Source organism: Mandrillus leucophaeus, unplaced genomic scaffold, assembly GCF_000951045.1.
Source record: "Mandrillus leucophaeus isolate KB7577 unplaced genomic scaffold, Mleu.le_1.0 Scaffold131, whole genome shotgun sequence".
Classification (NCBI taxonomy): Eukaryota; Metazoa; Chordata; class Mammalia; order Primates; family Cercopithecidae; genus Mandrillus; species Mandrillus leucophaeus.
The window spans coordinates 2,326,658-2,351,342 of record NW_012101266.1 but is presented as its reverse complement, the minus strand read 5'-3'; the positions used below and the strand labels follow the sequence as shown (position 1 = coordinate 2,351,342).

The 24,685-nt window shown below is 36.9% G+C and overlaps 1 protein-coding gene across 3 annotated transcripts in view; it reads left to right on the top strand.

Moving 5' to 3' along the window:
- Positions 1-24,685, top strand: part of DMXL1 (Dmx-like 1) — a 173,684-nt gene that overhangs the window by 27,063 nt on the left and 121,936 nt on the right. For all 3 annotated transcript variants that reach the window (XM_011972855.1, XM_011972853.1, XM_011972854.1), the window contains 7 exons: positions 1,200-1,271; positions 4,158-4,236; positions 9,144-9,276; positions 13,447-13,513; positions 15,122-15,300; positions 17,786-17,975; positions 19,945-20,113. In XM_011972855.1, the coding sequence (XP_011828245.1) occupies positions 1,200-1,271; positions 4,158-4,236; positions 9,144-9,276; positions 13,447-13,513; positions 15,122-15,300; positions 17,786-17,975; positions 19,945-20,113 (889 nt within the window). The remainder of the gene's footprint in view (positions 1-1,199; positions 1,272-4,157; positions 4,237-9,143; positions 9,277-13,446; positions 13,514-15,121; positions 15,301-17,785; positions 17,976-19,944; positions 20,114-24,685) is intronic.

Below are 24,685 nucleotides of genomic sequence, written 5' to 3'. Positions count from 1 at the left end.
AAAAAAAAAAAAAAAACACAAAGGAAATGTTAACATCATAGGCACCTGTATTTTTATTACTGCTGTTTTTTTCTTCGTACTGTACTACCACCTAATTCATTTTTCTGAGAAAATTAATCCTCATTTATCCTGTTATTCATCAGCTTCAAAATATTCTTAGCCCATTACCTTGGAAAAGTTCAAATTGTTCACCTTGGTGTGAGGCATTTTACAACCTGGTTCAGACCTGCCTTTTTAGTCTCAGGTACTCTATTCTGTTAGAAGGAGCACTCTCTTTTTGGTGGGATGGTGGTCATTCACCTCTAAACATATATTACCTCTTTTAATGTTTACACCTGTGTTCATACTATGCCCTATTTATAAAGTTGAATACTTGCTGCTTTTTGAAATCCCACCCATAATTAAAGGCCCAAATTAACACTGCCTTCAGATCCGTGCAGCACAAGTGAGATCTATATCCTAAGAACTCAGAACGCTTAAAATATCCATTCACAGTTTTTTTCTCCATATGTATGTTGTGTCCTCATACCTTCCTCTTTACTAGATCATATGTTCTTTTTTCTATCCATGATCCATTCATTTAATCTCTCTCTGTCTGTCTGTCTCTCTCTGTTTGATTTCTGATATTTTGATGTTCTTCATATGAGACTCACTCAAGTTTTAGTAGTAGTGACCTTATAAAACAGAGCCAGGAAAGGTTATGATCCATCAATTTAAAGAGTAAATTCAAAGGATAAATAAAGTAAAATATGTTTTAAAATGTACTCAGGAGTTTCTAGAGGAATAGACCTAAGTTATATTTTTGAAACGTTAATATACACTGACAGAATTATGAATTTTGAGGATGGATGACAACAATTAACATTTACTGTGCATATTGTATGTCACTTATTATATGCTAGGTGTTTTACAAGTGTTATTTCAACCCTCAAAATAATGCTGTTAGGAAGATAGTGTTGTGCATATTATGAACACTGATATGGAAACTAATGTTTGGCGAGATTAAGTTGTTAGTTACGTAGTAAGTAGCAGTTTAGGATTCTAATGCAGATGTGATAGTCTTCAAAACTGACATTCTTAAGCATCAGTGAGTGAAATTGTGTGTATTGGCATAAAGTTACAGTATTCATTTCTTTGCTTTTTTTGATTCATAAGTAAGTTAACATATCCCTGATAAGTTCTTTTTTTCTTTTTATAAGATTGCAGCATCTTATGGAAACGTTATCTCCATTTTTGAACCAGTTAACCTACCGAAACAAAAGAAAAATTTGGTCAGTAATTTATGATTTTTTCTTTTAGGAATTGAAATGTGTTAAGTATTAAAAGAGCATAAAATCAGAGTGATCATCGAGTACATCAGTATAACTTATATACTATAATTGAACCTACATGTTAAATTCCATTTTGATATTAAAAATATATTTAAATTTTTCATTGAAATAGTTAGAATAAATCGTGCCGATGAATTGTTAAAATGCTTTATTATTTTATCTCTGAAATTTTAAATTTTATAATATTTCAAGAGTCAGTAACCTAAAGTTTGGCACTTACTTTATTGCTAGTATCAAATACCCTCGTCCAGCCATATGTAGTACTTTTTCTTTGTTTTATAATCTACCTTTATACAGGTTTTTTGCCTCTTCAGGGCTTAACTTTCTTGCATTATTTAGATCATGTAATACAATCGTTAATAGGTCAATGAATGTTTTTCTTTATAAGGAAGCTGTACTCAGAAATAGTTCTGAAAACTGGTTACCCAATAGTTTATAAATATTTGGATCATGTTAGTAGATTTTATAGGTTCTTTAATGCTCATGCCTGTAATCTTCTCTACTTAAGAGGCTGAGGCAGGAAGATTGTATAAGGCCAAGCGTTTGAAACCAGCCTGGGCAACATTTTTAAAACAGTTTAGCCAGGCATGGTGGCGCATGCCTATAGTCTCAGCTGCTCAGGAGGCTGAGATGGGAGGATCATTTGAGCCCAAAAATTTGAGGTTGTGGTGAGCAATGATTGCAGCACTGCATTCCAGCCAGGGTAACACAGAGAGACCCTGTCTCTAAAAATAAAAATAAAAACAAACCATCTGAAAGAAGATAAGTATAGTGTCATTGAAAGAGCAATGTTTTGGGGGTCATAGGACTGATTTCTATTTCTGAGTCTGTCTAGCTAGTTGGTCTTAGGTAAGTCAGCCTTATGAAATTCTTTGCTCAACTCTCAAATTGATTAATATCTATTCAGTCTTGATAAGAATATTATTAGGCTAACATGTCAAAGACCATTTAGAAATACATTAATTATAAAGGACTAAACTGTTTTAATAGCAGACATACCTTTATATATCTTTTGATAGTTTTCGTATCATCTTCACTTAGCTCATTAGTATTTTACAAATTACTTCAAACCTAGTTTGTACAGCTATTATTTCTTCTTTTTACGAATAAGGCAGTAGAGTAGGCTCAAAGAATATAGTGACTTGACCAGTGAAACAGCTGTTAAGCCACAGAACTAAGAGTAAAACCATCTGTATTGATTCCTAGGTGCGAGCGTCCTTTTCTTACCTTGTGTTGATGAAAACTATTTTCTGAGTTAACTGATATTTATCTTTAAATTTCACAGTAGTGTTCACACTTCTGATTTCTATTTGTTTTTACAGATTGCCTAGTGAATCCAATATTTGAGCCTCTTTAAGGCTTAAGAATTAGTAATTGGCAGTACTAAAAAGAAATTTTTTAGGTGATTACCCCACCAGGCCCAATTGAACAGTGTATTTCAATACTCAATAAATATTTATTAAATAAAATAAGTGGCTTTTGAAAATCACTATGTTATGTTAAAATGCCTTTATTGGGAAAGATAAAATAGAGAATTTCAGTGTTTGCCCATTTTCTCCTTTACTAATTATGAATATAATGTATAAAACTCAAAAAGAGGCTGGTTTGTTGGCTTATCAGCACTGACTTTGCAGAAGGGATAATAAAAACTTGAAGGGCTAAAGTGGATCAGATGGTAAAGTTACAGACTTGAAAGATGTATAAAATATATGATTCTAGAATATAGTCTCAGAATCTTCAGATCATTGTAAAAATATTTCCTTTTTTTTGTATATTACAGAGTATTCTTTTAAGATGGTGGTCTTCATGAGAATTGCACATCACAACTACTGTTGGGTATATGTGCCCAGATCCTGCCCTGGGAATTTCTAAATCTGTAGCTGTAGGATTGTGTCAGTGCACTTACATGTCTTGTTCTAGAGAGGGTTCTGGTATGTACTGTGATTGAAAGACGTTCCTGCAAGACAGTGTTTCATGAAAGCATTCTGTAGATCACCTATGTCAAAATCACCTGGGGTGTTAAAGTACAGGTTTCTGTGCCCCATCCTGAAACTTTTGAACCTGAATTTTTGGGCACAGGTCTTGGAAATTTGAATTTTTAGTAACATCTCAGGCTATTCTTTGTTGTACCAAAGCTTGAGAGCCACCACATTAAGAGAGTATGAATCTCAATCTGTAATTGGGCTGTGAACTTAGCTTAGTGCAGGCCACAACCTGAATTTAAAAAGAGAATGAAAGTATCAGAGTATGTCACATGTAATAAGGATAAACGTAGGTTGTATTTATTTGTATGTGTATGTGTTCTGGGTCACAATACATTGTATATTTCTTACTGATTTGCAGGCAGAAAAAAGGGGAAAATTTTGCTTTAAGAAGTTGTAAGGCGATAAATTATATAGTAGTATCAAAACGTTACATCTTTTGTTCTGAATATTCCCCCATACCATTATGATCTCAGATGGGGATAAAACAGTAAAGGAGAAGAAAACATCAAATAGTAAAGCCACAGACACATTTAAAATTAAATTTTTAACTGTAACTGTAGTAATAATAAATTAATAATTAAATCTGAGGTTAATAAGACTGTTATCCAAGGTAGCATATGGTTATTGGCTGTTTATACTAAAGATAGAATTTTGACCACCAGTAATGGATATTCTCTCACATGTCTTCTTTATCATATATTCTCTATTTTTGTTGACTGAATTGAACATTTTGTTATCTTTAAAATTGTGTTATTGTAAGAATAGCAAGCGTAAACGTACACATTTGACAGAGAAAAGATGCCAATCATAATGGGCTAAATGACTCTTTTCTTAATTTTAGGAATTATATAGTCAGTGGCAGAAAAGTGGCCAATTTTTTCTGGAATCAATAGCACACAATATAACTTGGGATCCCACAGGTAAGAAAATAAGCAGGATTAACTAAAATGAAATATCATTTGCCTAGTTGTTCTTATTTTTATTACTCTCATGTATTTTACTTCTGTTGTGTGTAAGATTGTGGGGAATACCAAAGAGCTAAAATGGATTACCCTTTTAGAGTTTATACTGAAACGAAGACAGATATGCACTGTAAGAAATGAGAGAATGTTCTAAGTGCCATAATAGGATACCCATTGTTTTTGGAAAGAGATATTTCTCTGGAGAATTAAGGTTTTATTGAAAAGGAGTCTTTGGACCTGAGAGTAAACAGACTTTAGCAATGAAGCTTGAGTAGATGGAACAGGAAAAAAGTGAAGTTTAAGAAAATATACGCCGGGCGTGGTGGCTCACCACTTTCCCAGCACTTTGGGAGGCTGAGGTGGGCAGATCACCTGAGGTCGGGAGTTCGAGACCAGCCTGACCAACATGGAGAAACCCCATCTCTACTAAAAATACAAAAAATCAGCCAGGCATAGTGGCGCATGCCTGTAATCCCAGCTACTTGGAGAATTGTTTGAACCCGGTAGGTGGAAGTTGCAGTGAGCTGAGATCATGCTATTGCACTCCAGCCTTGGCAACAAGAGTGAAAATCCATCTCAAAAAAAAAAAAAAAAGAAATAAAATATAATGAATATTTGTATCAATTATCTATTTCTGCATTAGAAAAGCATCCTCCAAAATGATGGATGGCTTAAAACATCCATCATTTTGTTGCTTATGATTCTATTGGTCAGGAAGGCTCTGTGGGAATGGCTTGTCTATTGTTCCATGTGGTAGTGACTGAAGCAGTTTATCTGCAGCTAAAAGATCCAAGAAAGGCTTTGTTCACATATCTGGGCCTTGCTGCTTACCATCTACTGCAGTGCCTTTGTTCTCCTCCACATGGCCTCTTCTATGGCTCTCTCTAGCAGAGCAGCCTGGATTTTACATGGTGGCTGCATTCTGACAGTGAAAGTGGAAGCTACAAGGAAGTCCCAGAATGTTATTCCTGCCACATTATATGATCACAAGTCCAGCTAATATTAAGGGATGGGAGACATAGACTCCACCTCTTGATGAAAGATATGGCAAAGTCATATTACATGGGGGCATCAACATAGGGAGACATAATTTATTGGGAGCCATTTTTACCATTCTACAAAAGTGACCGAAGGCACAGAGAAAGAAAGCATAAGATACATTATAATAAGGATTAGTACTTCACTGGGCTGAGTCTCAGTGGTAGTAAGGAGATAAGACCTTACCGTGTTATAGGAGACCTTTAAAGTCATGCTAAAAAATTTGAATTTAATTATTTATGGTTGTCTAAAAACTATAGATTTTCAAAAGAGGCTAGTAATGTAAGATTTATGGTTTTGCGAGATTGGTCTGCCAGCAGTGAGTTAGAAGGGTCAGTGGCAAATGGAACAGGAGAAGGAGTGACCTTTGGAGAGGTTGTAGTCTCATTAGTCTGGATGAGAAATAAGAACTTATTTCAATGCCTTTTCCATAGTAGGTGCTGAATTAATATTAAATGAATTAATGAATAGTGAAAGGTATACATGGATGTGAAATGTGTTTAGGCAGTAGAATTGACATTACTTGACAACTGGATTTGAAATACTTTGAGAGTATCTATGACCACACAAAGAGTAATATGTAGGAGTTAGAGGTAGTGGAACATAAGGTGTTAATTGGATATGTGGACCTTGAGAAGCTTGTATATCATAAAGCAATGTATAGACATTTGAATCTAGAACATAGAAAGTTATCTTTAGGGCTGGGCACGGTGGCTTACACCTGTAATATCAGCACTTTAGGAGGCTGAGTGGGGAGAATTGCTTGAGCCCAGGAGTTTGAGACCAGCCTGGGCAATATAGGGAGACTCCATCTCTACAAAAAAATTTTTGGCAAGTTAGGCTTGGTGGCCAGCACCTGAGGTCTCAGCTACTCAGGAGGCTGAGGTGGGAGGCTTGTTTGAGCCCAGGAGGTTGAGGCTGCAGTGAGCTGTGGTCGTGCTACTGCATTCTAGCCTGGGTGACAGCAAGACCTTGTCTCAGAAAAAAAAGAAAAAGGAAAAAAAAAGTTATCTTTGGAACATAGAAATAGAAGTCATCAGAGAGAGAAAAATATTTTTAGATGGTGTTGGTAAACTGATTAATGCCTTTCTTTTGTGTCCAAATTTACTATTGTATCCTGCCTAAATCATAAGATTTTCTGTTTTAGACTTTTTATGCTTTTTTCCTGCTTTAATATCCGTAATATCCTGCTTTAATATCCATAATTTAATATCTGTAATATCTAATTCTTAGAGTTTGAAATCAGTATACCATATTATATCTTACCTACTTTTGTTCCATTCCATACCTGGGATTAATTTTGTATTCTGCATTAAATTCTTAATCTTTTATGGGATATCTTAATTTATCTTCAGTTTATATTAAGCAAAATAAAACTTGTATTTGTTGGTAAGTTCAAAAGTGGAATAATCAACATATTTAAATGGAATGTTTCATTACTTCTTGTGCTTTTTTTCTTCCCCTGTCTGTGAAACCTTCTATCTAGTTGCTCTACTATTTATTGAGCTTCTGCTTAGTACCTGGCCTGTGCTAGAGACTTTGTGCATATTATAGCTAATCCTTACAACAACTGTATTTAAACCTCAAATTTTGTAGATGAGAAAAATGGAAACTCAGAAATTGCCCAACTAGATCAAATTCACATGGCTAATTAAGCATCTTACTTGGGATTTAGACACAGGGATTTCTAATCTAAAGTCTATGCTAGAGATCCACTTTCCTTTTGAAACAAGAAAACGAGGGCCAAGCATGCTGGCCTGGCCCATGCTTGTAATCCCAGCAGTTTGGGAGGCTGAGGTGTGAGGGTTGTTTGAGCCCAGGAGTTTGAGACCAGCCTGGGCAACATAGTGAGACCCTGTCTCAGCAAAAAATTTTAAAAATAGTGATTATTCTAGAAATAAACAAATCTATAGTCTTTAATTGCCAAGGTGAATGCCATCTTTATTGTCAGTTTTTTTGCCAAAATTGCTTGTCTTTTGTGTGGGTGATAGCATGACCTTCTACTTAATTCCCAAGTCATAAAGTTGGGACTCTGTCCTTTAAACTTCTTGTTTTTTCCTTGTATTTATTTGGTGTCAAACCTTGGCAATTCTTTTTTTCATTTTTTTCTTGAGACAAGGTCTTGCTCTATTGCCCAGGCTGGACTGCAGTGGCACAATCATAGCTCACTGCAGCCTTGACCTCCCAGGCTTGAGTGATCCTTTCACCTCAGCTTCCCTAGTGTCTGGTACTACAAACACATGTCTAACTAATTTTTGTAATTTTTTTTTTGTAGAGACAGGGTTTCACTGTGTTGCCCAGGCAGGTCTTGAACTCCTGGGCTCAAGCAGTCCTCCCACCTTGGCCTCCCAAAGTGGTGGGATTACAGGTGTGAGCCACTGCACCCAGCTTTGACAATACTTTTTGAAACGGCTTTCAGATGCTGACTTTTTAAATATTTGGTTGAGATCCTTATGATTTACCATCTGAATTTTTTATTTTTTATTTATTTATTTTTTTAGGCAGAGTTTCACTCTTCTTGCTCAGGCTGCATTGCAATGGCGTGATCTCAGTTCACTGCAACCTCTGCCTCCCAGGTTCAAGCGATTCTCCTGCCTCAGTCTCCTGAGTAGCTGGGTTTATAGGCATGCTCCACCACACCCAGCTAAGTTTGTATTTTTAGTAGAGATCGGGTTTCTCCACGTTGGTCAGGTTAATCTTGTACTCCCGACCTCGGGTGATCCACCCGCCTTGGCCTCCCAAAGGGCTGGGATTACAGGTGTGAGCCACCATGCCTGGTCTACCATCTGAATTTTTATAGTTAATTAACCAGGTTTAATAGTTTAATAGTTGGTTAGCCACACATTTATGTTTTCCTTGATGTTGTCTGTCTCTAGAGTTGTTTTCTAAGAAGTATTTTTAACCTTTGTATACTAGAGTCTTTAAAATCTCGATGGAAGTTACAGATTATCTTTCTGGAAAAATGCATATATTGTATGTGTGATTTTTGTATGTTATCTCAGTAGAGGGGGACTCACAGGCCTTGCCATCTGTTGACTGCCCCTCCTCCAGTTAAGCCTTCTTGTTCTAAAATACAGATCAGTTTTGTAACAACTCCCCCACAATCCCCCACTGCCACTTGAAAATCTTTTACTCCCAACTACCTATAACCTTGTCCAAACGCTATGAACTTGAAAAAGTCTTCACAGTCTCACCTTGGCATTTTTTCCATGGTAATTTTTTTTTCTAGCCTTTCCGTGTATGTTATTCCTTAACCTATACCAGGTTAAGAGGCATTCTTAGGAAAATATATGAACTTATGTGTCTTCATGCCTTTGTTCATGTTAGGTTTCCTTTCTGAAATGCCTGTCTCTTCTGCTTATTCATCCATTAAGAACCAGGTTGCATTTCATCACTTTCCTGGCACTTTTACTATAGGGACACATTAATGTCTCCTTCCTGTGGGCTTCCATAAAGCTTTGCACACATTTCTATCATGTATATAACACTTTTACATGGTATCATATTTCCATGTCTTTCTACTGAAATATGAACTCATGAAAAAGGGCAATGTTTTATTTGTCATTGTATTTCCAATGTCTAGCACAGTGCCTGGGACAAAGAAGATGCTCATTAAATATTTGTTAAATGAGAGATTATAAGATTTCTTCCTTTCTATCTCAAGCTATTTTAACAAAATTAAAATACAGCCTTCTCCTCTGTTCCTCAAAATGTATTTTTTTGATATTTGACTTTTTTAAGAAGTTGTTTTATGTGAAATTCTTGAACATGTAATTTAAGTCGCTATTAAATATCTAAATATAAATGATGAATAATTTTTTTTTTAGGCAGTCGTCTTTTAACTGGTTCGAGCTATTTGCAACTCTGGTCCAATACGAACTTGGAGAAGCCAACTGAAGATGAAAATTTAAATAAAACAGATCTTAACTTTGGAGATTGGAGATGCATTTGGCATTGCAAGTAAGCAATTAATCAGGGGAGTAAACTGATAAACCTATTGTTCTATGTGGTTTTATTATAAATGTATTTTAGTTGTATAAAACCACACTGACATAAAAAAGTGTTGCTTTTTAGTCTATGGTATGCTTTTTCTTATACATAAATAATTTTCTATTTCCTGTGTTCTACAAATACATTTTTAAAAAATGTCAAATAAAATAGGAAGAAACATAAATGTGTAAGGCCTATATGAAGACCATTAAATACAAACTTGCCAAATTATATAAAAGTTAGATGACTTTCATGCTTTTGAATGGAAGACTTCCTATTGTGAAGAAATCTATATTTCCCACATAATCTATATATTGAACATAATCCTTACCAAAATCTGAGTCGAATTTCTATTGAGCATAGTTCTAAGCTCTGCTTAAAAGGACAACTATGGGAAAGTCAGAGAAATTCTGAAAGAAAGGAAGAATAAAGATATACAGTATAGTAAAATGAATTCTCATGCCACAGATGATCAAGCATTTTGTTATTGATGTAGGAACGGACAGATTAGGATCCAGGATTAGACTCTGAAGTGCAACGATGTGAGGCTCACTGCAATTCTTACTGCCTCCCCGGTTCAAACAGTTCTCCTGCCTCAGCCTCCTGAGGAGCTGGGATTACAGGCACGTGCCACCACACCCAGCTAATTTTTGTATTTTTAGTAGAGACGGGGTTTCACCATGTTGGCCAGTTTGGTCTTGAACTCTTGACTTCAGATGATCTGCCTGCTTCAGCCTCCCAAAGTGCTGGCATTACAGTTGTGAGCCACCATGCCCAGCTGTAAGGTAGTATTTTATAGTAAGGAAAACTAGCTAGCTCTGTAGAGGGGAAATTAAGTTAGAGTCTTTCATACCTGATACCAAAACAAATGTGAGATGGAGGAAAAAATTTCTATAAAATGAAACAAAAATATTAGAGGAAAATACAGGTGAGATTTTATATTTTAGAGCTACATTGTGCAGTATGGTAGCCACTAACTGCATGTTATTATTGAGCACTTGAAATGCAACTAGTCCAAACTGAGAAGTGCTGGACTTCAAATATTTAGTATTACAAAAAGTGTAAAATATCTCTAACATTTTAAAAAATATGTTGAATTAAAATTTTATATATTAGGTTAAATAAAAAATATAATTAATTTTGCCTGTTTAAACTTTTTAAAAAAATGTGGCTGATAGGAAATTTAAAACTACATGTTTGGCTAAGTTTGTCATTTATGTTATATTGCTGTTTGACAAGAAATGCTGCTTTAGAGTTGGGGAAAGACTAAGAATGACTCCCAAACTGGAAATGGATAGGCTAGGAATAATTAATAGTTCTAACCGTATCAATAAAACGTTTCTATAAAGCAAAATGTCCACAAGGAAAGAAACACAAACATGAGGAGAAATATGTGCAGTTTTGGGCAAATGCGTTTTTGAAAGTAGGCCTTAAATTAGTTAGAAAAGAACAGGTATCACAATAGTAAGCAACTTTGGGCAATGGAGAGAAAATTTTAAGAAGGTATAGAACATATTAACAATAAATGCGATAAAAGGTGTTCTCACTTGAAATCAAGAATGTGAAATTTCAGAAAAAGGATGAATCTTATGTAATAGTGTTTAGAGAAATAGGTACTCTTGTATACTGTCAATAAGGGAGTAGAGTACAGTTGGTATTATTTTTTGAGATGGAGTCTCACTCTGTTGCCCAGACTGGAATGCAATGGTGCGATCACAGCTCACTGCAAGCTCCACCTCCCGGCTTCACGCCATTCTCCTGCCTCAACCTCCCAAGTAGCTAGGACTACAGGCCCCCACTGCCATGCCTGGCTAATGTTTTCTATTTTCAGTGGAAACAGGGTTTCACTGTTAGCCAGGATGGTCTCGATCTCCTGACTTCATGATCCTCCTGCCTTGGCCTCCCAAAGTGCTGGGATTACAGGTGTGAGCCACTGCACCCACCCTGATATTGTCTTTTTGGAGCACACTTTGGAAGTATGATTCAACAGGCTTAATTTTTTTCATGTCCTTTAAATAAGTTTTCCAGATTTCATTCATTCATTCAACAAATATTTGTTGAATGGTTCCAGGCAGCTTTAAAGATGCTTAGAATATTGCGATGAACAGATAGGGGTAGATAGAAAATAAACCAGTAGACTGGTATAATAGGATCTTAAGTGAAACTGACTAGATTTATGTGAAGTGGTGATAGCATAAATATCACGTACCAAAGTAAGGCAGACGTCCCATATGTAGAATTTACAGAGGAGATTTCAAAGGAGTTGGTTCCATGTATTTTGCAATCCTCGAATAGGTAATGGGTTAACATGTAGAAAGGGAATAGAATTTTGCATAAATAATTCTTTAGAAAGAACTGTAGGCCAGGCATGGTGGCTCACGCCTGTAATCTCAGCACTTTGGGAGGCCGAGGTGGGCGGATCACCTGAGGTTGGCAGTTCAAGACCAGTCTGACCAAGATGGCGAAACCCCATCACTACTAAAAATACAAAAATTAGCTGGGTGTGGTGGCACATGCCTGTAATCCTAGCTACTTGAGAGGCTGAGGCATGAGAATAGCTTGAACCCGGGTGGCAGAGATTTCAGTGAACCGAGATCACACCACTGCACTCCAGGCTGGGCAATAGAGTGAGACTCTATCTCAATAAAAAAAAGAAAAAAAAAATAGTATTTTGTCTTAAGGATATCCTTAGGATTAACCAGATGTTCTGAAAATGTGTGTGCAGGCATGTTCACTTCTCTTTTTGTTGTTGTTGCAGCAAAAATTAGAAAACAGCAGTGAAAAATTATTTGAAATCATTGTAAACATATACAATGGAGTATCATAAGCCAATAAAATAATGTAGATCTGTACACCTGGAAAAATATACACATCTTTTGCATCTATATGCAAAGATGTTTATGACAAATTTTTGTTGTTGTTGTTTGAGACAGAGTTTTGCTCTGTCACCCAGGCTGAGTAGAGTGGTGTGATCTCGGCTCACTGCAACCTCCACCTGCCGGGTTCAAGCAATTCTCCTGCCTCAGCCTCCCAAGTAGTTGGGATTACAGGGGCGTGTCACCACACCTGGCTAATTTTTGGTATTTTTAGTAGAGATGGGGTTTCATCACGTTGGCCAGGCTGGTCTTGAACTCCTGACCTTGTGGTCTGCCCACCTCAGCCTCCCAAAGTACTGGGATTACAGTCGTGAGCCACCGTGCCTGGCCTGTGTCATATTTTTAATGGGTGGTAAATATGACTTCAGTTTCTAGCCCTACTTCTCCCACCTTTTTCTGCAGAAAGTAGAGAGAGCAGAGAAAAGGATTTGGAAGTTTATGTATTAAAATGTTAAGATTGGCTTTGTCTGAGGAAAGGTTGTGGCAGTATTGGTGAAAAATATGAATGATTTCATTTTCTTTTTATCTACCTGTATCAACTTTTCTACAATGTATTATGCTTAAAATCAGAAAAAAAAGTTATTTGTATCTGAAATGAAATGTGAGTGAATTCCTCTTTGGATATCTTTACAAATAAATTTAGTATTGACCTATCTAATCATGAATTTGGTCAAAGAAAAGGAAAGTAATGATAGTGGTGGGTGTCTTGAGATCAATATATATGAGTAGCTGTAAGGGAAGGCAATGAAGAGAAATGAACCAAAGTTCCTTTGAGAAGAAAAGGCAAGTATGTACCAAGTATATAGGTGAAGCTGGTAGGTTGAATCCCTAATTGCTGCAAGTCCCGTGTTAACCCACATATAATCTTTAATTAGGTAAGTATTACCCTAAGGCAAATTTATTATATATTATCCCTGAAAATGTATGTTGGCATATAGGGATCCATGGTTCTGGAAACTAGATTTCCAGATTTAAAAAATGAAACCATTCTCTCTCATTCTAAGGGAATGAAAGTTAAGACTTTTTTGTTTTAGACTTTAAAGATTTTGACAAGCCATTCCTTCCATGATTTTATGGATGGATGTTTTTATATTTAAAGTTTGTCTTATTAACTAGTTCATTTTTCAGGTACACAAAGATGTGAGTGTGAAACTTATAAAATTTTCTGTCTTTTGAACCAATTGCTGATGTATAATTTTGAGAATATTGAACTTTTTCTTTTTAGTTTTCATTGCAAATTTTTCCTTATCTGTTTAATTTACAGAACTGCTTCCCAAGTTCATTTAATGAAATTTTCACCAGATGGAGAATTTTTTGCCACTGCTGGGAAGGTAAATTGTGAAAATGCTATTGCCAAATTATGTGTTTATAGTTTACTTTGAAACTTTAAAAACATTAACTGGCTTCATTCTTTTATTTATTTAACTTGAAAATGATAATTTCCATTAACAATTTTTTGTTTGTTTGTTTTGAGATGGAGTCTCACTCTGTCACCCAGGCTGGAGTGCAGTGGCGCAGTCTTGGCTCACTGCAGCTTCCGCCTCCCAGGTTCAAGCAATTCTTCTGCCTCAGCCTCCCAAGTAGCTGGGACTACAGCCACGCGCCACCACGCCCGGCTAATTTTTGTATTTTTTAATAGAGATGGGGTTTCACCATATTGGCCAGGCTGGTCGCAAACTCCTGACATTACAGGCGTGAGCCACCTTGCCCGGCCATTAAAAATTTTAAGTAGCAGAAATTGACTACATTATTGTGGTGTTAAAAGACTGTGTGATATAATTGAAATAACACAGACATAGGGGCAGATCTGGATATAAATCTGCCATTTACCAGCTTTATCCTCTTGGGCAAGTTAATCTTCTTGAGCCTTTCTTTTCTCATATGTAATATGAGGAAAAAAACACCTACCTCATAGATCGTTAATCATAGGATTAATTTAGACAATATAGGCAGTATAGAGTCACCGGCACAGTGCCTTTCATGTAGTATACAATCAATAAGGCATAGCTTCAACTTACATTACGTTTTAGCTGATGTATATTAGGCTGTTTTTAATATATAAGACTTCATAGGCTTTCTAGAAAGATACTAGTAACCATTTCTTTAGTGTGCATACTTTGTTATTACCTGTTGATTTTAAAGCAATGTATTGCTTTGAAGTTATTTTTATTCATTGGTTCATAGAGCATTTCATGAACTGCTAGTAAGTCAAGTTATTGTTCTCATGGCTCAAAGCCTTCTGCAAACTAAGAGTGTAAGATACTCTAAAACCACAGTAAGGTTTTTGTTTTTTAGGAGAGAAGTGGAGCTGTTTATTCTGATTGACTTTACAGGTGGGAACTCAGTTATAGCTTAAAAGCAGTACCTGGTACATTCTAGTCTCCTTTGCTTTTCCCTTATTTCCCAAATTAGGACTATAAATTTGATTGTACATAGAGTATTTTATGTAGTATTTATATATTAACTTGTTATTTTCATCATCAACATTTTCTTTGAAAAGTCACATGAAAATTCATGAAAAGTACTTTGTTGTTTTTTTTCCCCAATAATTAGCAGTCTTCATAAGTCTTCTAGTGGTATTGATTTCTTTTTTAATATTTGGCTTACTGGAAAAGAAATCCTTAGTTTTATCTTTCAGTCTTTCCTGAATAACTCCATTCCCCATACTCTAGTAATTAGCAAGCGTTTTTCTTGAACACATTACACACATTCATGCACTTCAGTTTTTAAAGCACAATTAGGGAATGCTAATAGAAAAGTGCCAGAATCAGAATTTTGTTCTTAATTCCTCTGTGCCCAACGACTCTTCCCATCCCCAAGTTCTTGCCATTGGGGAGAAGAGTCTTACTTTTGCTGTTTGGAGAAAAGTCTTACTTTTGCTATTTGATTTAATCTTTAATTCTGATCTGCATGTTTTTCTGGTTTCTTTTTTTCCTTAGGATGACTGTCTTTTGAAGGTATGGTATAATGTAGAAAACTGGCGGACAGCTGTTACTTCTCCAGATAGAAGTTCAGAAAAACAATCCCAAGGAGAAACTGACTTTTCTTTTGTGTATCTGGCCCATCCTCGAGCCGTAAATGGATTTTCCTGGCGAAAAACAAGCAAATATATGCCTAGGTCGGTGGATTGGTCATTTTCCCCCACGTATTAAGAAACATCATCTTTGTTACTTTTGATTGCTTCTCCCACTTTTGAGAGTTCGTAGTTAATAGGACTTCTGAGCCTATGAAGATTGGAGTAATATTAAATAGTCTCTGGCCTGCACATCTCTGGCTGTGGGTCAACTATGTTTGATGCTTAGGATAAGAGCCATATTAAAGGAGTTTAAGCTGGGATAATTTACTCCATATCAGATGTCTTTAAGTCACAGAGTTGTACATATTTTCTTTTTCTTTTTGTTTTGTGTCTAATCCTGTCATCTTTTTTCTCCAGATTGTTTGTTTATATTTTTACATAAATACTCTGTCATCTTGTACCTACTAGTATCTCTTCCCTGGTTTTCTTCTTTTAAAAAATAGCTTTATTAAGAGGATATACCATTAGTTCTTGTATGTTTATTTGACTGCACCCGCCATATCTGAGGAAAAGAAAGAGTAGGTTAATACCCTACATTATTCTTCTCTGAAATGGGTGTAAGTTTAACCACACAAGCACACAGTGACACACACATACATACCCCCAGTCCCTTCTTTTTTGTCTGTAGTTCTGGAAAGAGTTAATATCGTACTGAATTTTAGTAGGTTATAGAGACCTATTACTTAAATACAGGTAGAAATTCCCTATTTTTTTTTTTTGTTTGTTTGTTTTTTGTTGTGTTTTTGTTTTGTATTGAGACAGGGTCTTGCTCTGTCATCCAGACTGGAGTGCAGTGCCCCAATCATGGCTCACTGCAACCTCCACCTCCTGGGCTCAAGTGATCCTCCCGCCTCAACTTCTCAAATAGCAGGGACTACAGGTGTGTGCCACCATGCTGGGCTAATATATTTTTTTCTGTTTGGATTTTTTGTAGAGATGGGGTGTTGCCACGTTGCCCAGGCTTGTCTTGAACTCCTGAGCTCAGATGATCTGCCTGCCTCAGTCTCCCAAAGTGCTGGAATTACAAGCATGAGCCACTGTGCGCAGCCAGAAATCCCATTTTGTACCATATGGCCATTTTCAATTTGGCCACACCATGTGGCAGTTTTTTCCTAACTTTTCACTGTTTTGTGAATTTTGCTGACTAGATGTTTTGAGCTATAGTGTAGCTATAGCCAGGACAGGGATAGAGAAAAGAGAATGAGAAAAAATGGAGTGAGCTGGGTGTGAGGATGGGGAAAGGAGGAGAAACAAGGGATTGGGGAAGGAAAGAAAAAAAGATGCTAGGAAGGGAGAGGTAGGGGACAGAAGGAGAGAGGTAGAAAGGGAGGGTGGCCTGGAAAGTCTGTGAAAGCAAAGAATGGTGGGAGAGGGAAGCCCAGAGAGGAGGTAGAAAGGGAGAAGAAGAGAGGGAAGTAGACAGAGGAGAGGGAGCCAGAGGGAGAGAGATGCAAGAATGGAGGAGGGAAGGAGAAGGAGAGAGCAACCAATACAAATCATGCTGTTCTCCCTTCTCTTCTGCAACTTCTTTTTTAGTCAGGTAGGTATGTTTAACAAAGTGGCTACTAGGCAGTATTTTGATTTCTTTTCTCATTACTTTAACTCACTGAGTTACTGATAAAACCTGCTGATTGTTGCGTTTTTAAAAATCAGATATATATGCTGGAACAAGTTGCTACTACAAAATATTGTGACTTTTTCTTTCTCTCTTGTAAAGTTACTGAATTCCTTGATGGAAGGTAGTCCTTGTTGATAGGGTTTCAGCCTTTGAGTTCTTGATGCTTATGGGACTTACTAACATATATGTAATTGATTTTTGCTTTTATTTTAAGGAGGTGGCAAAAAGGAAATTAACTGAAAGTCAAGGATGACTAAGGAGGGGAAGTGTTTAGTACTTACTTTATCATGAATATTCAATTCTTGCATTTCACTGCTTTGGGCATCTGTTAGGCAAGGAGAGAATAAGTGTACTCAGTAGTTACTGTCGGTTTTTGTGACTGTGCAGGTGCCTTTATAGGAAGTAGAAATGAAACATATGATATAATTCAAAGAACTATCCACTCAATAAATCAGAAAATTTTATTACAAGATGTGGTTATTTCTTGTGTGTCAATTGAGAGATTGTGGCTTAATCTCAGTCTTTGTTTTTTTAGATGTAAAAAGAATCTTATTGAGAGCTGGGATGGTGGCACACACCTGAAATCCCAGGATGAGGCGGGAGGATTACTTGAACCGGAGGATTGCTTGAACCCAGGAGTTTGAGAGCAGCCTGGGCAACATAGTGAGACCACATCTCTTAAAAAAAAGAAAGAACTTTTGGCAAGATTATTGAAACAAGAACTACTGAATTCTAGGCAGAAAAGACATAGGTTGGCAAGCATTTGCTGTGATGAAATCTATACATATTGATATTTTCTTCATTAGCATCTTAGTTGGTACATTTAAGTAATTACAGAAATATCGTAGAATTGTCTGTCATACTATGTGGTATTTGTATTTTTGCTTCTAAAATCTTTTCATTCCTTAGGGCTTCTGTATGTAATGTACTGTTGACTTGCTGCAAAGATAATGTGTGTCGTCTTTGGGTAGAGACATTTTTACCAAATGATTGTTTGCTATACGGAGGTGACTACAGCCATTGGACTGGATCAATTAATTTAACAAATAACTTCAAGAGAAATGCTTCCAGTAAAGAACGAGTTCAAAATGCTTTAGAAGTGAGTGTTTTTGTTACATTACTTACTACAAGTTTTAAAACCTTTGGTACATTGCCATTTTGGTAACAAAGTAATGTTATAAAAAATCTATATCCTAGGAAAATCATTCTTAGAAAATTTTCAGTTCTATTTGGTTCAAAAATATCTTTTTATCTAGATTTTGTCTGAAACACAAAACTACCTGTAATTATGAAGTTAATCTTAGGTTTACTGATGATGATGGTAAAAGGTTGATTACATTTGACTTAGCTGAAATAACGTAAAGTAAAATCTGAGAATGCAAAGATTTAACTCTAAAAATAACTTATTTTTCCTTTCATAGAGCTTGAGTAGTTTATCCTATTCTGTTTTTCTACCATTTTATCTTTAGAAACCCCACCCCACCCCCCAGAACTTGGGGTCTTTACAAATTAATATTGAAAGTGAAAGTCAATTTTTGGTTTTTGGACATGCTAAAGGTAGAATAGTAATACATTTGATCATAGCCTAAAGGCTGAGAAACAATAGAATAGTAATACAGATTCTTTTTTTTTTTTTTTTTTGAGGCAGATTCTCACTCTGTCAGTCAGGTTGGAATGCAGTGGCATGATCTTGGCTAACTGTATTCCTGGCCTTAGCCTCCTGAGTAGCTGGAATTACAGGTGCACATCACCATGCGCATGCCCAGCTAATTTTTGTATTTTTTAGTACGGAGAGGGCTTCACCATGTTGGCCAGGGCTGGTCTCGAACTCTTGACCTCAAGTGATCTACCTGCCTCGGCTTCCCAAAGGGCTGGGATTACAGGCATAAACCATGGCGCTCGGCCTATTATTTTCTTAATATTGAAAACAGGAGGTGATTTTATGTTTTGTGGATTTGTTTTTTTGGGGGGGAGGGCTGCTTGTTGTTTTTTGAGACAGGGTCTCTCTCTGTCACACAGGATGGAATGTAGTGGCGTGGTATCAGCTCACTGCAATCTCTGCCTCCCGCGTTCAAGCAATTCTCCATCCTTAGCCTCCCAAGTAGCTGGGATTACAGGTGCGTGCCACCACGCCTGGCTAATTTTTGTATTTAAAGTAGAGATGGGGTTTTGCCATGTTGGCTCAAGTAATCCTCCCACGCAGGCTGATCTTGAACCCCTGGCCTCAAGTGATCTGCCTGCCTTGGCCTCCCGAAGTGCTGGGATCACAGGCATGAGCCACCACGCCCGACCCTGAAAATAGAAGTTATTTTAAAACAATTTATCTTTGAATGTTTTGTATGATTATGCAGCAACTATTTTTCTAATTTGAATAGTATTCTCATGGCTCAGAATATAATAAATTCTATATTGATTCAACAACGAATAGAATGGTTACATGTAGTAATAGCTGAAAGAAGTTATTGACCAGGAATCTGAAGACTTGTTCTACCTTTTGCCCTGTCTCTTCTTAGCTAGCTGATCTTGGGTTCTATATAGACTATTTTATCATATGAAAGATGAGAATAACAGTATTTACACTGCCTGCCTCGTGGCATCAAATGGGATGATCTCTATGAAAATGCTTTGTAAATTATGAAATGTCCCATGTGCAATGGTAATATTGTTTAATACTATGTGGTCATAAGGAGTTAGCTATAGACAAAAGAGGACAGTGTGTGTAGAGACGTCATTCACAAACAATAGTATTGGAAAAAAAAATTTTTAACATTTGATTTTAGGAACTACATTCTAAGAAAATAAGCCTAATAAAAATAGCAAAATATTGTGTGAGGATTAAGAGAACATCCAGGTACTTTAAGTCATAACTTTATTCTTCAGGATTCAAATTTGCTATACCAAAATATTGAAAGATGTTTTTACATATAAAATGTTAAAAGGTGTTTTTACATATAAAACATATAAAATGTTCTGAACTAGGATATATGTAACTTCTGAAAATCATTATGTAACCTACACATGTATGACTTTTGACAATATAGGCATTAGTTTTGTTTCTATTCACACAGGTAAATCTGAGACATTTTCGAAGAGGTCGGAGGAGATCACTTGCACTTGTGGCACATACTGGATATCTGCCACATCAGCAGGATCCTCATCATGTGCACAGGAACACTCCACTGCATGCCAATGCACTTTGCCACTTTCATATTGCAGCCAGCATCAATCCAGCCACAGGTAATGAAACATTGTTCAAAACATGTTTCTGAAATTGAATAGTTTGATTTTATGACAAGTAAGTTATACTTTTAGTTTTCAAATAAGTAAAATATTGGAGGTGACTTTCTTAGCCCATTTTTCATCGTAGCAAGCTCACTGATTTCTGTTTGTTTGCCCTTTAAGACCATGATTTGACTTGTGAGTTAGGATCTTGATAAGGCATTGAAGTTCATTATTAGTTTATTCAAAAGATAATATTTGAACTGTTACTTAATAAAGGTTAGTACTACGAATGTAGTATTGTATTTTTTTACTTTTTATTTTTTGTCGCTGTGTTGCCCAGGCTGGTCTCAAACTCCTGGCCTCAAGCAGTCTTCTTGCCTTGGCCTCCCAAAATGCTGGGATTACCAGCATGAGCCACCATGTCCAACCTCTAAAAGTAGTATTTTATAATTATCGTATAGTTGTTAAAATCTTTGTGTTTGGTACTTGATCTTTGGATCCATTCCATAAAGAGGGCAGAAATTTGTAAAAGTTATTACTGGGAGAATTAAGAAACTTATCTCTGTAGTCAAATATGTACTATTAGACTAAGAGATCTAGAATATCTGGGTCTACCTATGAATTTGAAGATTTAAGTACTTACTATTTTTGAGATGGGGAATCCCTCCTGTTACCCAGGTTGGAGTATAGTGGCATGAACATGGTTCACTGCAACCTCGACTTCCCAGGCCCAGGTGATTCTTGCATCTCAGCCTCCCAAGTAGCTGGGACTATAGGTGCATACCACCATGTCCAGCTAATTTTTTGTATTTTTAGTAGAAACTCAGTTTCACCATGTTGTCCAGGCTGGTCTCGAACTCCTGGGCTCAAGAGTTCCACCTGCCTTGGCCTCCTGAAGTGTTGAGATTATAGGCATGAGCCACTGTACCTAGCCAGGACTTACTATTTTAGTAACTTTTTTTTTTTTGGACAGAGTCTTGCTCCGTTGCCCAGGCTGGAATGCAGTGGTGTGATCTTGGCTCACTGCAGCCTCCGCCTCTTGGGGTCAAGCGTTTCTCATGCCCCAGCCTCCTAAGAAACTGGGGTTACAGGAACGTGCTACCATACCCAGCTAATTTTGGCATTCTTAATAGAGACGGGTTTTCACCATGCTGACCAGGCTGATATTGAACTCCAGGCCTCAAGCATTCTGTCCGCCTCGAGTAAATAATTTTTATGATTCTAAAAACTAGTTTGTCATAATTGGAGCCTGGAATATTACTTGAGAAAAATATTAAAGGCAATATTTGCATAAGATGTTATTTGTACAAAAAGTGAAAAGTAAAAGCCTACTTTTCACCTCTACTCCACCTTTGTCCCTCTCTCTAGAAGATAACCACTAACAACTATTGATGAGTTTTTGTTTGTTATGAAATATTCTTTTTTTTTTTTTTGAGACGAACTCTTGCTCTGTTGCCCAAGCTAGAGTGCAATGGCATGATCTTGCCTCACAGCATCCTCTGCCTCCTCGTCAAGCAATTCTCCTGCCTCAGCCTCCTGAGTAGCTGAGATTATAGGTGCCCACCACCACGCTCAGCTAATTTTTTATATTTTTGGTAGAGACGGGGTTTCACCATGTTCACCAAGCTGGTCTCAAACTCCTGACCTTGTGATCTGTCTGCCTCGGCCTCCCAAAGTGCTGGGATTACAGGCAGGAGCCACCGTGCCTGGCCTTTCTTTACCTTTCTTTTAAAAAATAGATTTGGAGAAAATTGTTTATACTCCTTGAGTTCATTCTAGCCTTTACAGTTTAGCAGACACCAGCATGATCCAGGTTTGATTTAATGTGATACTTAAATTTTTGCTTACTTCCACTAATTAGGGATTATTTGCAACAACTCACTGGATTTGTACTTCAGTATACTCATTTTTACATTCATATCAAAAGTAACACCAAGGAGCTGGGCACGGTCGCTCATCCCTGTAATCCCAACATTTTGGGGGGCTGAGGTGGGTGGATCACCTGAGGCCAGGAGTTCAAGACCAGCCTGCCCAACATGGTAAAACCCTTTCTCTACCAAAAATACAAAAAAAAAAAAAAAAAAATTAGCCGGGTGTGGTGGCAGGCACCTGTAGTCCCAGCTACTTGGGAGGCTGGAGCAGGAAAATTGCTTGAACCTGGGAGGCAGAGGCTGTAGTGAGCTGAAATTACACCACTACACTCCAGCCTGGGTGACAGAGCGAGACTCCATCTCAAAAAAAAAAAGAAAGTAATACCAAGGAACAAATGCTTTTTTAGCTGAGGTGACTGTCTTGAATGCTTTCCTTGAACATGAGAAGGGAACCTCAACTTCAGTCTTGATGCTAACATATAAGCAGTCTGTCTTAGAAATAGCTCATTAAAGAGGTTGATAGGTCAGTCTATTAAGTAAAAACTAATTGTTGTTGATATTAAGATACATACGTTACTAGTTCCTTTGACATTATGGTGATGACTTTTTTTTTTTTTTGAGACGGAGTCTCGCTCTGTCGCCAAACTGGAGTGCAGTGGTATAATCAAGGCTTGCTGCAACATCTGCCTCCCGGGTTCAACCGATTCTTCTGCCTCAGCCTCCTGAGTAGCTGGAATTACAAGCAGGCGCCACCACTCCTGGCTAATTTTTGTATTTTTAGTAGAGTTGATATTTCAACATGTTGGCCGGACTGGTCTCGAACTCCTGACCTCGTGATCCGCACGCCTCGGCCTCCCAAGGTGCTGGTATTACAGGCGTGAACCACTGCGCCCAGCCAACTTTTTTTGTGTGTGTGGATCAGTTTAAAATTTGCTTGTTATCAAAATTCGTTATAAATTAAGATATTTCTATTAACAGAGCTACAAATTATAGACGTCATGTGAATATTTTAAAGTTTTAAAACATTTATGGTTAAATGAATTATGCTATATGACCTAAAATATGTAATTTAATTTCCTTTACAATAGATACATTAAATTTACCATTTAAATCTGTTACTACCAATAATAGTGGCAAACATTATGTTGGAAATCTTTTCTTTTACATCACATTGTTACGTGGATTTTTGACAGTAGAAACAAAAATACAGAAATGCAATATATGAGTATAACTAAATGCAGAATGGTGACTTTTTTCTCTTCGAGGGTAAAAAGACTTTTTTTCTCTTCTAGTGAAATAGAGAGACAGCATAAATAGAAAAAGATTGGTTCGTTAGCTTTACAGTTTTGCCTAGAAATTATCTATGAATGCATTTTTCCCCCTGCTACTTACCGAGAGTATAAAAAGGGAGTTAAAGGAAAGTTTCCTTGTTGGTTACTACCATAAGAAAGATGCTATATTCTATTTTAGCAGGGCCAATATATGGAAAATATCTAAATTAAATATTGTAAAAAAATGAATTAGTAATGAGATTCTAGCTAAGGAGGGCACTAAATGAGGATTATATATATATTTATTTATTTATTATTGTTTTATGGGACAGAGTCTTACTCTCTCACCCAGGCTGAAGTACAGTGGTGCCATCTCGGCTCACGGCAAACTCCGCCTGCCGGGTTCACGCCATTCTCCTGCCTCAGCCTCCTGAGTAGCTGGGACTACAGGTGCCTACCACCACTCCCGGCTAATTTTTTGTATTTTTAATAGAGGCAGGGTTTCACCGTGTTAGCCAGGATGGTCTCGATCTCCTGACCTCATGATCCACACGCGTCGGCCTCCCAAAGTGCTGGGATTACAGGCATGAACCACTGCATCCGGCCAGTGTATATTTTAAAAATCCAAAACAAAGGTTACTATAAAAAAGCTCTGGATGCATTGTAAGCATATAGGTTTTTTTCTTTTTTCATGTGTATTTTTAAACAATGGAAGGATCAACTGTGTTAGACTAAATTATGTTATTGGCTGGGTGCAGTGGCTCATGCCTGTAATCCCAGCACTTTGGGAGGCCGAGGCAGTGGTGAAGTCAGGAGTTCAAGACCAGCCTGGCCAACATGGTGAAACCCTGTCTCTACTAAAAATATAAAATTAGCCAGGTTTGGTGGTGCATGCCTGTAATCCCAGCTACTTGGGAGGCTGAAGCAGGAGAATCACTTGAACGTGGGAGGCGGAAGTTGCAGTAAGCTGAGATTGCGCTGTTGCACTCCAGCCTAGACAGCAACAGTGAAACTATGTCTCAAAAATAAAATAAAATATAAATATATGTATTTATTACATTATTGTATATGCTTCATTGAATGGAACCTTTGTATTATAATTATCGAAAAAGCAGTTTGCGTCATATTATGGCAATTTATCCTCATTGAAAATCTTGCAGTATCCTTTTATTTTGGAATATCCTGTCAACAGTCATACCACGAGGACATGAATGTATAACAACAAAATGTTCTCTTGCATTAAATTGAGGATATCTGTTCAATGAAAGACAAAAAGGAAAATGTAGGAAATGTACTTAGAGCTGTTATTTCTAAGTGCACAACACCATGGACAATTCAAGGCATCATAACCTCCATCAAGAACAATAACAAAAAAAAATTTTTGTCAGGCTGTTAAATCCATCATTATAGACAAAACTGGTGAAGATTGATTAGACAGATTCATC